Genomic DNA, 17575 nt, shown 5'->3' with positions numbered 1-17575 from the left:
TTAGTGGCGCTATATAAATAAATGATGATGATGATGATGCACGGGGTGCAAATGCAATGCAGGGAAGATGCCACTGGTTTTGCATATAAAACACACTGCACAGCTTTATTTTAACACTGTGATTTAGGTTTGAGTAAGACACACCTCTCTCCAAACCCAACTTTTAAATTTGCACCCTCTATGCAGAACAGCATAGTTTTGCCATGGTACAAAATTGCTTCTAGCTGAATCTAAGCATTTCCTACTATTTTATTCTACCCGTGCTGCATAGGGGGGTTACAGTGCCATGATAACATGATTCTCTGCAAATCCCACCATCAACCTCTTACCTGCTTTACTAGTGAAGAGTGCAGGATGCCGGAGGGTGTTCTGCACTCCCGGGAATACAGGAAGAGTCCCCAAAATTTGTGAGTCTCCTGGACATTCTGGGAGTAGGTAAGTATGTGCATACTGCAAAGTACTCCCGTAGTAGAGAACTACAGATCCTAACATGATAGGACACATGAGGATATATTTACTAAACTGTCTACAGCAACCAGTCAGATTCTAGTTATCATTTATTTAGTACATTCTACAAAATGACAACTAGAATCTGAAAATGACAACTAGAATCTGATTAGTTGCTATAGGCAACATCTCCACTAGTTCAAACCCACAGTTTAGTAAATATAATCAATGGACTTCATCTTACTAGGACTCAGTGCTATTTTAAACAACTTTAAGTGTGCCTATCACCTAAACACATTTTGTTGGCTAAATGAATACTCAGGGGCGCACGGAGGATTGTCGGGGGGGGGGGGGGGGGGTTTCTCCCCGCCGACCCAAAAAAAAAACCCAGAGAGACGTTTCGCCAGCGCTGTCCTATACAGCAGCCGCGGCGCTGTCTAAGAAGCGTCTGCGGTGGTGCTGTATACTATGCAGCCTATCAATTCAGTAGTAAATAGTGAGTAACATTACAGAGGCATGAGGCACTGGTTCCTAATGATTGATAGGTGTTTTGCATAATAGGTTGCCTAAGTAATGTTCAGCCCACACAATGACTGCCTTCACTTTGTGTAATGGACAGGTACTTTAATAAGCCTTGGTGTATAATATAGAAATATATACTGTGCATGAAATCCACCATTCAGCAAAAAAAAGAGAAGTGGCGCTGAGCACTAGGACAATATTCCTATAAGTAACAAATATTTGCAGTGAGAAATTTTCAAAACCTGGAACAGATCCTGACATTCCGGAACAGCTGGAAACCATGATATATGTCATTTTCATATAATAGCATTGTGTCGGAAAATGTCAATTCATACTAAAAATGCACTTTTAAGTTGACCTATCATTGCATCACAAACCAACATAGTTATTTGTCTAATTAACTACGTTTTCTGAACTCTACAACCATAGAATCTATCAAAGGTAAATATGACGTTATTATAAAAGGAAAAATATTCACTAAATGGAGATGGTGTTGATTACTATCAATATAATGTGTCTGTCTCCATTTGTATTGTTCAGTCTCTCCTACCAGGCTGTCTCTCCCACTCCTCTACTCCAGGGCAGCAATGGGTTAAATCTTGCTCTATATTAGTTGCAAAAATTTACCATCGATATATCCATTGTTGAATAGGACTTAGAAAAACATTTTCTGCATGACAGCCCTGGCTGGATACACAAGAGCTGGCTTTGTGCCCCCATGCACTTGTCTGTGCAGTGGAACCTTATCTATGGGCATCAGACAAGACCATTCACAACGGGTAAATCTGCACACACTGAAGGCACTAAAACCATGTCCAGCTATTGCATTACACATTATATGCACCCTCAAAAGCCTTCAATGTACATATAATAGCACGCTGCACCCCCTACAGTCACTGTAAGAGCCCCCTGTCTGCAGAGTTTGGAAGGAGAGCTGCTCACACCTTTGCATGTAATCAAATCCTCCAAGGACCGGCCACCCCTGCAGTGTGGAATGGTACAGTCTGTTGTTGTAGCTGAACTTGGAAGGTACACAGCACTGACAGGCATGTAGTATAGTGATCACCCTGCACCCAGGCTCACTCTCCTTTACTGTGTGTTCACAGGGGCAGATTGAAGTGGACAGTGAGACCGTCTTTAAGTTGGCTGCACTCATTCTGCAGGTAAGGGCTGATTGCATGGGGGGTTTATCTCAAGAGGTGGGTGCAACAAAACTTCTTTGATTGCTTTGTACTCTCAGCTTTTCTTGAGCCATGTTGGGGAGTGTGTATAATATATATATATATATATATATATATCTTTGCATTGTATGTCTATTTTGCTAATGGCTTAGAACCCTCTCAGCTGTTGCAGAGAAACACACCATGTTTTGGCAATAGTTGGGTTAAGTGAGAGAGAGGGGGGGGGGGCGAACTTGACGCCCCTAGGGAGTTGGATTAATTAAACTTTTGTGTCCAAAGTGAGGGGGGCACTTTACCTTTTGAGACCGCTGTATGTTTAATTAAAAGTCACAGCCGGAGATACGTTTAATGGGAACTCGCTGCAGTGTGCATTTTTATGGCTAGGTTGTTATATGAATGGAAGACAAAGTCTGATTTTAATGTGAAGATAAAGAGTAGACATAGTGTCTCACATTTTGATCCCAAAGCTTAGAGTTCCTGAGCAAGCCAGTGACAAGCATTGCAAAAGTGAAGGTTGGTTTAAATAATAGATTGCAAATGTCCTATTGCTTGCACACAAAATAGAATAAAAAAAATAATGGCAACAAAAGGATTTAGTTGCCACAGTCAGGCAACTTGTGGCTCTCTAGTTGTTGTGTACCTACAAGTACCAGCAAGCATGATAGTCCCCTACCAGGACCTTTTGCTCCATAACAGCTGAAGAACAACAGGTTGGTAAATGTGGCTAAATAAATTATCAGTAGTATGTTCCACCTTCATGTAACCTTGGTTTGTTTTTCTGGCAGAAACCAACTAAAGCAACCAGATAAAGATTATGTTTCTTTTGATCTATACATGCAAATATAATAGTTGCAGTCCACCTTCCTTTTTAAGATGATATTTCATTCATATAATGTCCTGCTGGCCGTTTCCAAAATGCAACAGGTTCTAGATAAATTTTCTTGCAGCCCAGATCTTGCGACATAATTTCCATTCCTGACTTTTAAGATCATATAATCTTGATGAAGCAAGTTTTCAGTTCATGTATCATATTTTAAATTGTCCAGTCCTCATCTACAATGCAGGGAGCTTATGAAAAATTCATAATGCACAGTGCGCGGGTTCCAAGGCAGCTAAGGTTATAAATATTCTATATCCTATGTTCCGTGGAGGTGATGGTCATTTCGTTCCAAGATGGTGATGAGGGTTGTGGACTGAAAACCTAACTTTTTTTCCATTTCCAATCACCTGGGCTAATTTAAATAGAATGTTAAAGGCATTTTAAGTAAGCAAATTCAACCCAGTTTCTTGCAATTGGAAGATTGGTATTATAAGGGTTTCATCTCACTGTGTAAATTTACTGACATTCAGTCATGAAATCAAATTGTCATTTGTCAGAAAAATAGAATATCCTCCTGACTCTATTGTAATACAAGTCGGACTACAAAATAATTGTTTGGCAGAAAATAATTCTTCCAAATAGTTCTGATTCCTGCTATTATGTAAACCCTGACTATTATTTTTCTTAAATAATGAATGTGTTGATAAACAAATGTTGTCGGCCTGTAAATATTCACAAAGTTCTCAGTAAAATATTTACAAGGCATATGACATACATTGATTGATAGTTGACCTAAATGTCTTTCAATGTCTGTCTTCAATCGCTGCACAGTTATATTAACATAATCATTGCCGGAGAGTAGTCAAGATATTTATTGACCAGAAATCAGTATTGTTCAGACTTTAACAAAATGGGGCTCGTTTACTAACATGGTGCAATGTGACTAGATCTTGAAACTCATGGCAACCAATCATATTGCAGCTGTCAATTTTCTGGCACAGCTTAGAAAATGAAAGCTAGCGTCTCATTGGTTGCCATGGGTTACAACATATCTGTGCATATTCCGCCATGATATTAAATTTGCACTATTACCTGTAGCTTATTAGCTCCTCCCCCTCAGCAGCCATTTTTTTTCTAGGGCTCCATAGTTATTACCTGTGTGAAGTTTCAAGAAGAGGGGAGAGGGTTTAACAAGAATATCAATCTGAAATCATAGACATTGCGGCTTCTGATTGGACCTTCTGCTCACTCTTCCCTTCTGCAACCATTTTACGTTGGTAAATGGAAACGTTCACTACTTTAGGTAGTAATGTTAAATAACACGATGATTACCCGATATTGATAACCTACAATCCAAATCATCAGTAGCTGGTGGGAGTTGTATATCCGTATTTATAATTGTAATTTCTAGTTCAGCAATGAGACTCTACAGTAAAGATGGGGCTTTCTAGCTGCCATGGGACTGCAAGGCTGTCAGGACAAGCTGGGATTTGTAGTTCCACAACAGCTGGAGAGCCACAAGTTGTCTGAGCATGCTCTAAAGTTTCCTCAGGAGACCCTCCTAACTGCTTTTTTCTTTCTCCTTTTATTTATAGGAGGCGCGAGGAGACTACAGTAGGTAATTAATCACTGTCTTTTGACTCTTGTACATTCATCTTCAATGTTGGTTTCTCAATGGTAGGCACATAGCTGCCAAAGTCTACGTCTCTCCCCCAGGCTACTTTGTGTTGTGTCTGCATCACAGGGAGCGTAATCTGCAGACAGGGAGGGGGGCTGGTAGGGGAAAGTGTGCTGACAATCCAAAAATAGGTTTTGGATAACATCTCCTAGGTTTCAGCCCAAAATACATCAGCTCAGCGAGACATTGAACTGTTAGAGCTGTCTGTCACCTTGAGGCTTCGTTAATTCCCTCCGTGTTCATTGTGTTCCTTCCTTATACAGTATCTTGAGGTTACGCACAGTCCCTGTTTAATTCCTCAATTATATTTTCAGAACATTTTATTAGCATTTTTTTAAAGGCACTTTAACGAGGCAGAGAGTGACTGTGAGCAGCTAAACTCAGGCTATAAGTGCAAAAATTACTGTGTAACATTCACAAATGTGTATATATAACCATATTGGACAATTTATGCATCACACACTTACTGTATATCCAAGTTCAGTTTATTGAACTCATTTTAGACTCTTAGGGGTATATTTACTAAACTGCGGGTTTGAAAGAGTGGAGAAGTTGCCTATAGCAACCAATCAGATTCTAGCTATCATTTTGTAGAAGGTACTAAATAGATGAAAGCTAGAATCTGATTGGTTGCTATAGGCAACATCCCCACTTTTTCAAACCCGCAGCTTAGTAAATCTAGCCCTTAGGGTCTGATTTATTAAGGCACGCAAAATGAACGTATTATGCATTATTACTTTTTTTAAATATCAACACATAAATTGGGCATACGTACCTCCATATTCAACAAGGAGTGGATGTAAAGATAGGTCTGAATATAAAGTCCCAAAAAAGCGCAGAGAAAAAGAAAGCTATTGAATTAATGTCACCTGTTAATAATATAGTCTATAATGACAAAACATAAAAAAATAAAAAAAAATCACGCCCCCCCAAAAATACATTTTTATTTATTAAAATGTTATCATCATCATTTATATAGTGCCAGCAAATTCTGTAGGGCTTTGCAATTGGGGATGTTATGAATGTCTACTATACATAAAATGCATTTTTAGAGTTGCTCCTGATTGCAAACACATGTCGTAGCATGAATACGTGACTGTCATCACTATCGCTGGTGCAAGTGATACGACAGAGAACACGTACCTTTCGGGTGCCCAAGCCTTGAATCAGACACTGCTGCATGCGCTCAAGCTTAGCACGTCCTTACTGTGCATTGACTACATGCTTATGCTCATTCCCCTCCGCATTGCACACATGAAATCGTAGGCTGTAGTAAGGGTACTTTACTGCGCTTGGACGTTGTTGCGTTCACTGGTGCATAGTCCAGTTTTGGGCATGCGCAGCGTGATTTTACACAAAGTAAGGTATGTATCAACATTTATGTTCTTTAATGAATCAGGCCCTTAAACATTCTATCTAGCGTCATTCAATAAGGTCAATGACAAGAAGTCTTCTCTGCATAGGGAAAAATCTGTGATCAAACATGTATCTTTGACTTCTGACAAGTCGCTGAAATTTTTAAATGCACATCATGTTATATGTATCTCTAATATGAAGACACCTATAAATGACTCCTCCGTCATAATTGGACAGACTGACAATGTATGCAAAAGTGGAGTGATAGAAGACTGATAAAATTAACTAAAATGTCAACAATAAACGTCTAGTATGATATACTGGATACTTTAAAGTACATTTACTATCTACAGATAAATAAATCTTCTTGTCATTGTTAATGTTATTATAATTCATTGTGTATTCATAATGTAGAAGAACACCCAAGAACTCAGATCATACTTAACATAACTTCTAGTTGGCGTCCGGGAGCTGCCGGGGGGGGCGTGCGGGGGGCGGGAACCCGAAAATCGCATCATTTTATATCCTCCCCCATGACGCATACGCGTCATTTTACAGCGGGGGCGGGGCCAAATGCTGTGATTCCCGGAGAATGGCGGCATTTTGGACCTATGCGGGAGACTCCTGGGAGTCCAGGAGTCCCACCCGGAATCCGAGAGTCTCCCGGACATTCCGGGAGTGTTGGCAAGTATGACTCAGATTAAGTTTACTATACACACAATGTAACGTTTCTTTTTTTTTATTAACTTATCTATGGGCCCGGCCGCATGTGTGCTCCTGACTGTTGTATAATGGGCGGCACGAGAAATGGGAATTACAGGTTTACATTGCACTTTCCAGCCCTGTTTACTCCTCGATTTACTTTCTACCAGACAAACATTCAGGTCTTAAGGAGCTGAAGTTTTGTAGTTAGACTGGAGGTGTAAGGACCTTTACCAATGACTCATTCAGCAAATACAGATCATAAAGGTCACACACGGGCCTGTTAATGATTCATCTCTTTCCCTCTCTCAATGCCAAAGTCAGAGTTGATAACAAAAAGAAAGATACTGCTGCCCGTACATTGTTGCTGGCCTACTGAAATAATGCACGGTGACCATGTGAACTTTAGACTGCGCTGCTTACGCCATCACCTGTGCTTAAACAAACACATGCTAAAATACTGCCCCCTACAGTACAGGAGGAGCCCAGACACATGCTAAAATACTGCCCCCTACAGTACAGGAGGAGCCCCTTGTGCTATGTGAAATAAGCTTCTGTTTCTAGCTAAATGGGGAACCAAAGCTTTCTGCCGTGGTCTCCTCTCCCGGGGAGCTTTCAGAAAGGGGGGTTTCTGCAGAAGTAGCGCAGGAAGTAGGAGGTGCACTGGGGAAATTTTAACAGGATAGGCATGTTGTCATGGAGACTATTTGGTGGCTCAGTGGTTAGCACTTCTGCCTTACAGCACTGGGGTCATGAGTTCAATTCCCGACCATGGCCTTATCTATGTGGAGTTTGTATGTTCTCCCTGTGTTTGCATGGGTTTCCTCCAGGTGCTCCGGTTTCCTCCCACAATCCAAAAACATACTGGTAGGTTAATTGGCTGCTATCAAATTGACCCTAGTCTGTGTGTGTGTGTGTTAGGGAATTTAGACTGTAAGCTCCAATGGGGCAGGACTGATGTGAGTGAGTTCTCTGTACAGCACCGCGGAATTAGTGGCGCTATATAAATAAATGGTAATGATGCCTATATTATAGCTACTGTTAAATTTAATAGCTTGAGAGCAGAGACCTATAATACTAGGGGCAAATGGGGATACCAGTGGGAGCACTGAGCTGACTTATTTGTGTGCTCCCCTAAACATTGTTTCTTAGGTAAAGTTCGTATTGTAATGAACTTTGGCTGCGGCATTGTGCGGAGTTTGTGTTTTTCCTCCCACAGTTCATGACTGCGGATAAAATGGATCGTAGTAGTGTGCGGTAGGGGATTTAGACTGTACGCTCCAAAATGGGGCAGGAAATGATATAAATGATTACATGTACTCTGTACAGCGCTGCTTAATATGGTGGTGCTATATAAATAAACCGTAATCTCATTACTGAGATTATGGGTAATGTGCTGCCCTTTTGAAGGTTATAGTGGCGCACCATGTGGCCCCTGAAATGTATCAGGGTGCCCATCACTGCTCTAGATAAGCTATAGCTAGAATCTGATTGGTGGCTATGGGAACGCCTCTACTTTTTCCTTTTATAATGTTTGATGCATTGCTTCTTAAAAAAATGTCTGCCTCCAGTGTGTGTAGGTAAAGGTATCCTTTCAAGATTTCTAATAGCAATTACAAGGTCTGTCTGGGGAGTATTATATCATGTTTTGCATTGGACCATGAGCAGAGGCGTAGGGAACGTTTGCCTTTATTGCACACAAGTAGGCTGGCACTGTGTAACTCCTTATGGCTTAATTACACGCTGTGTGAAGCCCCTATTCAGAATATGAGCCACTAGCTACCCTGTCTTGTTATTTCACAGTACCACTCCCAGGACCAGTGGAAAAATACATACCTAGCTGTGTCAGCAAAACAATGTCTGCTGGCTGCTCAGTGATTAGTGTCTCCTTATGCGTGTGCCTAGTTTGACTGCAAGAAATATGGCTACCTTTTCCTCTCCCTCCTTGTCTTTCTGACACCAGCTAATTACTATTGCCCTATACTCATGGTAATTTCTCATGTATACTCCTTGGGGAAAGTGAGACAGTTAAAGAGCAGTTTGCATTTGGGCAGTGTCATGTTAGAGATGTGAAAGAAAATAGTAAGTATCATTAGTGTGTTCATGTACAGCACATAAAAATGTTCATTTATATTTGGAAATAAATGTTAGCTAACCTTTGCAGATGAATTGCATATTACCCATGTCTAGTGGTAGAACCAGTGGTCAATGTGGGAGGTGTTCACTAATTCTACTACTGCCTTCATTGCATAACTATTGGATTCCATTAACTTACATTAGTCTGTTTCCTACGCCTATTTTTTTGTTTGTTACTGAAACCTGAGGTAGGGTGCTTCCAATCACCTAGTGCTGTGCAAATATCCGGGACTTCTTGGGGGTATATTTACTAAACAGTGGGTTTGAAAAAGTGGAGATGTTGCCGATGGCAACCAATCAGATTCTAGTTATCATTTATTTAGTACATTCTACAAAAATGACAGCTAGAATCTGATTGGTTGCTATAGGCAACATCTCCACTTTTTTAAACCCGCAGTTTAGTAAATATACCCCTTGATCTTGTCAAAAGAGCAGAGAAGTGAGATGCTACCACTTGCAGGAGGCAAAATATTGCTCCTTATGATGGCAGGAGCTGACTAGATGTGGGAGCATCAGGGGTTCCATACAGAACATAGTACAGTCACAGTGATACGCCTCATTCTAGTTGCTAACACAAAAATAAGATTCTGTTTTAGAGGATGAGAAATTTTAATGGGTAGAGACTGCTGATATTTTGATGTGCTCTCAAGTTAGACAGAGTCTGTAGAGCCTTTTCAGTCATGCAAAGGGGCCAAATCTCTATAGCACATCAGAGGTGGTGGTATTCAGGCCTCACATGTGCTTTTATTGGGGGGGGCGGGAGTCCTTTTGTGCTATCTAGGCTGAAATAAATTACAAAAAAATAAGATTAAATTAGTTAATGCGGGTGGTATAAATGTGTTAGAAGACATTTGGAGTGAATGGGAGAGGGATTGCGCCAATGTGTGAGATTGGTGGACACATGGGTGTGATTGGCTGTGTAAGTGACCCACATTGTGTTATTGGACTCGTACTATACATTGATATTCTCCATAATAATGTGATTACAGAGTGGTGGTTGTTGAAATGGAGATCATTCCCCCCCCCCCCCTCACCCCCTGTAGCTTAACAATGGAATCATTCAGAATAAATGAAGGTATATTGTACTCACATCAAAGCCCTCTAAGGTTTGTGCTGCTCAGCTCAGTACATTATAACCTGGTTTTACACAACACATTTAACATCTCAGTGACAGCCAAGGTCAGCAGTGACTGTGTGAGACTATGAGGCAGGAAGATCTTTTTACCTCCCAGGGGTGAGGTGTGAGGTGCTAATGGTATCGCTTTACCTTATAAAATAAATATATTTTTCAGTTTTTTATAGGGTGCATAACTCTGTATTTGCACGACTGACATGTACAGTAAAATAATTCTGTATCTCTATAGAAACTGTAGCGGTTTCCTAAGGTCAAGTCTGAAATTTATAGTTTACGTGAAGCACATACTTCTGATCCAGTGATGGATAATAGGCGGCCCCCCCAGCCTTCACCTGCCCCCCCCCCCCCAGCCTTCACCTGCGCCCCCTCTGCCTTCACCTGCGCCCCCTCTGCCTTCACCTGCGCCCCCCCCCCCCCCAGCCTTCACCTGCGCCCCCCCCCCCAGCCTTCTCCTGCGCCCCCCCTAGTCTTCTCCTGCGCCCCTTCCCCCCCCCAGCCTTTACCTGTTAGTTCAGGCCTCAGGTTAAATGCAGGTTTACATATGATGTTTTGTACTCCAATGTATCTGAAGCTTCAATCCATTATTATTATTATTATTATTATTATTTATTTATTTACATCACCATATTATGCAGTGCTATATAGAGAATATTAATTCTTTCACATCGGTCCCTGCCCCATTTCAGCTTCAATTCTCAAACACACCCACTAGGGACCATTTTTGGCAGTAGCCAATATACCCACCAGGATGTTTTTGGACTGTGGGAGGAAACTGCAGCACCTGGATGAACCTCAAACAAACATTTTATGTGAGATTTTAAAAATATATCTTATCCTGAAATTTGTCATCCAGAGCACTAGGCAGAATAATGTTAATAATTGCTACTGTTGGGTGATCGTATCAACACACACACTTCTTCTATGGTCACTGTGAGGAGCTCTGACATACAATTTAATGAGCAGGGGACTGTTATGGGTCCAGATTAACGATACAATCCTAAAACATTTACATCTTGGGCATTCTGGATAATAGCTTCTATCCTGTACTTCAAAACTATGTATCAAAATGTTGCACACATTTCGTTATGCATTACCATGTTGACAAAGCCATCAATTTAATTTCTTCATATTTCCTTGGTAACGCTTCATTTTCTGTTGATGTTTTGAAACAGTCTTTCTAAAATTGCAGACACAGTAAGAACCACGATGACATCACTATGTATACATATAACACACAATGTAAATTTACTAGCGTGCTGGTTTTAGACACAATTAGTGGAGAGAACCTGTCTCTTACTCAGATATATCGCTATATCACCTGGCCAAGAGCCAACCTCTCTACAAGGCACCCAACTATATCTAGAGGGGTCTACATCCTCGTCACTTATGCCAACAAAACATTGGCGCTGACTCAACCCACAACACGCCATTAGTAAACCACATTAATCACTTAATAGGAGACGTTGAGCTCATAAAAGTGTACAGTCAGCGGGAACGATAATCGTGGTGATACTTGACACTCTTATGTACATTCATTTGTAGCTATCTTATAATAGGAATGTCTCACAAGGGAATAATGCTTTGAAAATCAAAAGTAGAGAAGATGTTCATGTTTCATTTTAAATTTCATGCTCGTAAACTGCTGTAAGTTAATATGTCATCCTTATTTATAGACATCGAGCAGAGGCTTTTGGAGTTGAAAGTCCTGGGGGTATATGTATCAAACTTTTTAAAAAGGAAAAGTGGAGGTGTTGCCTATAGCAACCAGATTCTGGCTATCATTTATATAATACATTCTAGAACACTGATTGGCAAAAGGTGGTCCTAGTACTTGGAGATAACACTTCGGCCACTTAAGTTCTACTGCTGTTACCCTTGTTGTTAAACCACCGATCCTTAGCTGGTAACCCCATGTGATATATCATACTTGCCAACTCTCCCGGAATATTCCGTGAGACTCCCGAAATCCTAGTCGGACTCCCGGTAGAGCAGTCATATCTCCCGATTCCCTCCGGCTCTGCAAATTAAACGAAGGGGACGGGGCTTAGTGGTGCCGTGTACGTGTCATTGTGTCCCCGCCTCTTATTATTGACCTAAAAAAAGTGATGACTGCTTAGGGGCGGGCCTAACTAGGCGATTCCTCGAGCCCCGCCCCTACACACTCTCCTGCCTCCCGGGACTCAGATTGCCAATGTTGGCCACTATGTTCTATATGAGATAACTACATAAAAATCTAAATTGTAGCATATTCTCCAACAGTCCATATTTAGGCAGACAGTCCTGATTTCCACTATAAAAAAGGGGCTATTTATGGGTGTGGTCTGTAAAAGTATCATGTTGATTACGTAGAGTAAGTAAAGGTTGTCCGTGGAACGCCAGTAAAAGATTATTGTAATGGTCACTCTATACATAGATAACGTGTCTACTAAGTACTAAATGCTTGTAGATTATGGGAACAATTAGTCTGGTATGTGAAGTGATTTTGTCAATGTTGACTAAACCTTTTACTGGAATGAATTAGTGGTAATGCCCACAGACACCCCCTGACCTTGGGGCTTCACATAATGCATCTATATCTATGAACCAGTATCTAGTCATTCATTATCCATGTTTTATCAGTGGCTTTATTACACACGACTTGTAGGAATTGAATAATACTTGTGTCCAGTCTAATACTTAAAACAGCTGTAAAAGTTACAACTATAACTAGACTTTATCACAGCTGATAAGTGACTCATTGACTTGGAGTGATACATTACAATTAACTGGATACTAAGACTGAAGGGGGATTAACCTAGTGACCTAAACACACAAAAAACAAAAACTCTTCGCCCAGACAGAGAATCCATTTTCGTTCATTTCCTATGATCACAAAAGTAGTCTGTACGACTGAAGACATAAGTGGTGTTTGAGTATCTGTCTATCTGTCACCTACAGCTTTACTGAGAATAATATGATTGTATCAACACTGCAACAATCGTGAACATTCCAAAAAGTATTACATAAGAAAACAGCAAGATATAAATGAATAGTGTAAGACCAGTTACTCACTGGTGTTAAGAAAATGTTAGTGACACTGTATGGGGCAGCACAGTGGCTTAGTGGTTAGCACCTCTGTCTCACAGCACTGGGGTCATGAGTTCAGTTCCCGACCATGGCCTTATCTGTGTGGAGTTTGTATGTTCTCCCCGTGTTTGCGTGGGTTTCCTCTGGGTGCTCCGGTTTCTTCCCACACTCCAAAAACATACTGGTAGGTTAATTGGCTGCTATTAAATTGCCCTTAGTCTCTCTCGGTCTGTGTGTCTGTGTTAGGGAATTTAGACTGTAAGCTCCAATGGGGCAGGGACTGATGTGAGTGAGTTCTCTGTAAAGCGCTGCGGAATTAGTGGCGCTATATAAATATAGGTGAGTTTTGCATCGTCTCCCATGATCACAAAACTTAGATTGTATGTTTGAGCAGATGAGATTTTTTTCTGAACAACTTAGTTTAGAGCCCTTTGAATGTGCTGTATAAAACATTCTAAATCAACTAAATGTTCAACCGCCCTAGCATAGGTTAGTAATCTCAGGGCCATCTTTTCCATTGGGCACGATGGGCAGGTGCCCAGGGTCCCCACGGGCAACGGGGCCCCATAGGCAAGGCTCTTAATAAGAATAAATAATCCTGCAAAAGAAAAACTACAAGGGTCACTGAGCGAGTACATTTAAAAAAGCAGTGCATCGGGGCCTATATATATATATATATATATATATATATATATATATATATATATATATATATATATATATATATATATATATATATATATAATTTATTATAGGGGCCCTGATGCACTGCTTTGCCCGGGGGCCCGTAATGTTGTTAAGATGGCCCTGAGTAATCTATATATTAAACCATTTACAATCTTTCTTGTAGAATGTTGTTATTTTTTGAAAGCAGTAGACTACATACAGGTCCTGTGTTTTGATACAACAAGTGTTTGATAGACAAGAAACTTTTCCATTAAGTACTATTTATGATGCTGGAGGAAGTCTGTTATCAGGACAAAAATAACCAGGTTTAAATCTGGAGAGTGAAAAAAAAACAAAAAACCTTTCACAAAAGGATTTTGCTGAGGAAACTGAAACAGAGCTCCAGATGGACACGTAGGGGGATGTTTTCTTTAAATAGCTGACGTGTAAGATTTCCAATCCTGTCTTTTGTGCTGGGGAGATAAACATTGCCTGGCACAACATAACACAGAGGATGCTCCGTATTGTCCGTGGCAGACAGGCATGATCTAGACCAGGGACTGTCATGACATTGGTAATTCAGGATGATATAGAATGTTGCTGTCTATAGATGTTCTATGTACCGTTTCATCCTTTAAGTCCAATCTTTAAAGTGGATCTGCTATTCCCACACAAACCCACAGTAATGTATTTTTTAAAACCTCAGGTAATAGGTTTTGTCTGAGTGCTATAAATGTAAAGGAACTTTTGCAAAAATCCTTTTTATCCTCTTTGGGCCTGATTCATTAAGGATCTTTAACTTAAGAAACTTCTTATTTCAGTCTCTTGGACAAAACCATGTTACAATGCAAGGGGTGAAAATTAGTTTTCTGTTTTGCACATAAGTTAAATACTGACTGTTTTTTCATGTAGCACACAAATATCAACTTTAAATTTCAGTGTACATATAAGCTATCAAGTATTTGTGTGCTACATAAAAAAAACAGCCAGTATTTAACCTATGTGCAAAATAGAAAACTAATTTGCACCCCTTGCATTGTAACATGGTTTTGTCCAAGAGACTGAAATAAGAAGTTTCTTAAGTTAAGATCCTTAATGAATCAGGCCCTTCATCTTTAGTATTAAACTAATATCTGCTGAATATGTACATAGATTGCCCAGTGGCATGGGAGATGCAATATAGCCCCCCACAAAGTATAACATCCTGAATAGAGTGTATGAAAAATGAATGGGTGGTTTTAAAACATATTTTTCTATGGTGACTGTTCTGAAAAAAAACAAAAACATTAACATGTTTTATTGCTTTAATCAGATAAAAATTGCAAACAAAAAGCTGAGTATTGACATAAAGGTGTTTATTAAACCCTCTAAAAAGGAAAAAGTGGAGGTGTTGCCCATAACAACCAGTCAGATTCTAGCTGTCATTTATCTAGTACATTCTATAAAATAATAGCTAGAATATGACTTGTTGCTAAGGGCAACACCTCCACTTTTCCTTTTTAGCTTTGATACATCTACACCAAAATGTTATAACAATACCTGATAACATTAAGTAATTTTTCATAAAATGATTAAGCACCTTTAATAAAATTCACATTTGTATGAACTTTTGATTGATTTTGATTGATTTGCCTCCCTTCCCCCCACCCGCTGGTGTATATTTTAAGGTAATTAAGTGTGTGTTTATATATATATATATATATATATATATATATATATATATATATATATATATATATATATATATATATATATATATATATATATAATCTTATGGGCAGCATGGTGGCTTAGTGGTTAGCACTTCTGCCTCACAGCACTGGGGTAATGAGTTCAATTCCCGACCATGGCTTTATCTGTTTGGAGTTTGTATGTTCTCCCTGTGTTTGCGTGGGTTACCTCCGGGTGCTCCGGTTTACTCCCACATTTCAAAGACATAGCAGTAGGTTAACTGGCTGCTATCAAATTGACCCTAGTCTGTGTGTGTGTGTGTGTGTGTGTATGTATGTTAGGGAATTTAGATTGTAAGCTCCTATGGGGCAAGGACTAATGTGATTGAGTTCTCTGTACAGCGCTGCGGAATTAGTAGCGCTATATATAATAGCTGATGATGATGATCTTTAAACAAATTATCAACCCTAGATTTCGCTGCTAAAAAGAATGCTCTATCTGTCAACCCTCCAGGACAGCCAATCTGTAGAAAGTACGTAGGGGCGCACAATTTCTCCATGGGACTGATTGTTGGGATGGCATAGCCTTTTTAGAAGCAACCATGAGTATACTGCTAACCTGGCAGACAAGAAGTATCACCTGGGAATTGTAGCTGACAGTCAGTACTGTGCTGCAGTACAGGTGATGTGTCTTAGACTGCACTGCAAATTTTTAAAGGATCCCTGTAAACTTCAACACACCGTTCGCTGGGGTGGGCAAGCTGTCCCTCAGCGGGGATGAAGTCTTTTAAACCTCACCAGTCACAAGGGCAATAGTCACCCGGTCACTATGTCCAACCTGTCCTTCTGCAGAATCCTGTTACAGCTCTGTGTGTTATTCAGCTCTCTCCATGTGTGTCTGTGGTGTTTACTGTATGAGTCAATGTGTATTCTAAGTTTAAACTGTAACTATTTAAATAATGCTCATGTGTACAGTAGGAGAAATCTGCAGGAGCAGCGCTGACCGTTAATATATGTAATTGATTAGTTGAAATATCTTCAGTATCGTCCAGTTTTGGCACGGGAGCCGTCTGGCTAGCCAGTAAAAATACATACAAAGTATGTTCTCAGCACTCCTCTGCAGACAGCTGGTTTAGGACGGTGTCTCCAGGCTTCTATGGTATAATTATACAGCGTTGGTGTGAAGCACCTGTTGATAACATGTAATAAATAAAGTGGAGCAACTTGCTAGTATGTGCCCTCAAGTATAGTCCAGGTTTAAACCTTATAATAATCTTAATACCCTTGGAAGATGTAGTGCAGAGCTCTCCGTCAGTCAGACGTCCTGGAGCCAAGCTCACCTGATTGGTTGAAATAATGATGCCATGTATCAGAAACGATTTGTTACATTACATTATTTTTGAGTAGATGGAAAGTATGATATAAAATATAAAGTAGCAATCCGACTTTTTCTTTTCTTTTTTTAAGCTTCCAAAGCTGCTTCGCTCACTACATTATGTGTCATGTGACTGTGGTTGCCATGGTAGTCACATGACACTGTGCAGAACTTTAAATCCATAAAAGCAGCCTGAAGAAACAAACCAAGGAAAAATTTAACCACCAAGCTTGTTCTTATAGCTTGCCACAGAGATTTATGTAAAAAAAAAAACAACAGCGAAAACAAACCTAATTTATTTATGGGATTGTTGCTTTAAAGAATATGAGCAGTGGATTGGGAGTGATACAGACTCGGTCTCACTGGAAAAAATGGGACCTCTACAAAGGAGGAGATCAGCTGAACATGCTGTAATGCCCACCCTCCGCTGTGTAATGCCATTTAATCACACACCCCCCCCCCCCCCCCCCCCGGCCATAATTAGATATGAGAGCCTCTGTTGGGAATTTAATATCTAATTATCTTTTGGAATTAAAGAATGGTCATGACACAGCAAAGGGGTGTGTGTAGTGGGGGGTCTTGAGGAGGGGGAATTTCTACAGTGATCCCCCAGTGCAGATGTAGAGGTTCCAGGGGAGGGATGCCCAGCGTTTAGGAATGGGGGATAGCTACCACATTTTTATACGGGCATGTCCAAAAGTAGTTACCCTCTTTTGTATTGATATTTAATTAGTTTATTTAATTACCAATAATATTTTGTTTCAAAAACGATTTAATTCAGGGAGCAGGTAGCTCTAAGTGTTTTTGTTACTAGTATGAGA

General features: G+C 40.2%; 1 protein-coding gene across 4 annotated transcripts in view; it reads left to right on the top strand.

The window, feature by feature from the left end:
• The window catches only part of FRMD4B (FERM domain containing 4B), a 211150-nt gene that overhangs the window by 133977 nt on the left and 59598 nt on the right, over positions 1–17575 (top strand). For all 4 annotated transcript variants that reach the window (XM_075183422.1, XM_075183420.1, XM_075183421.1 and 1 more), the window contains exons 6-7: positions 2076–2132; positions 4566–4588. In XM_075183422.1, coding sequence (XP_075039523.1) covers positions 2076–2132; positions 4566–4588 — 80 coding nt within the window. The remainder of the gene's footprint in view (positions 1–2075; positions 2133–4565; positions 4589–17575) is intronic.

This window comes from Mixophyes fleayi, chromosome 8 (assembly GCF_038048845.1).
Source record: "Mixophyes fleayi isolate aMixFle1 chromosome 8, aMixFle1.hap1, whole genome shotgun sequence".
Classification (NCBI taxonomy): Eukaryota; Metazoa; Chordata; class Amphibia; order Anura; family Limnodynastidae; genus Mixophyes; species Mixophyes fleayi.
Note: the sequence above shows the minus strand (reverse complement) of the source record. Positions and strands in the feature narration are given on the sequence as shown.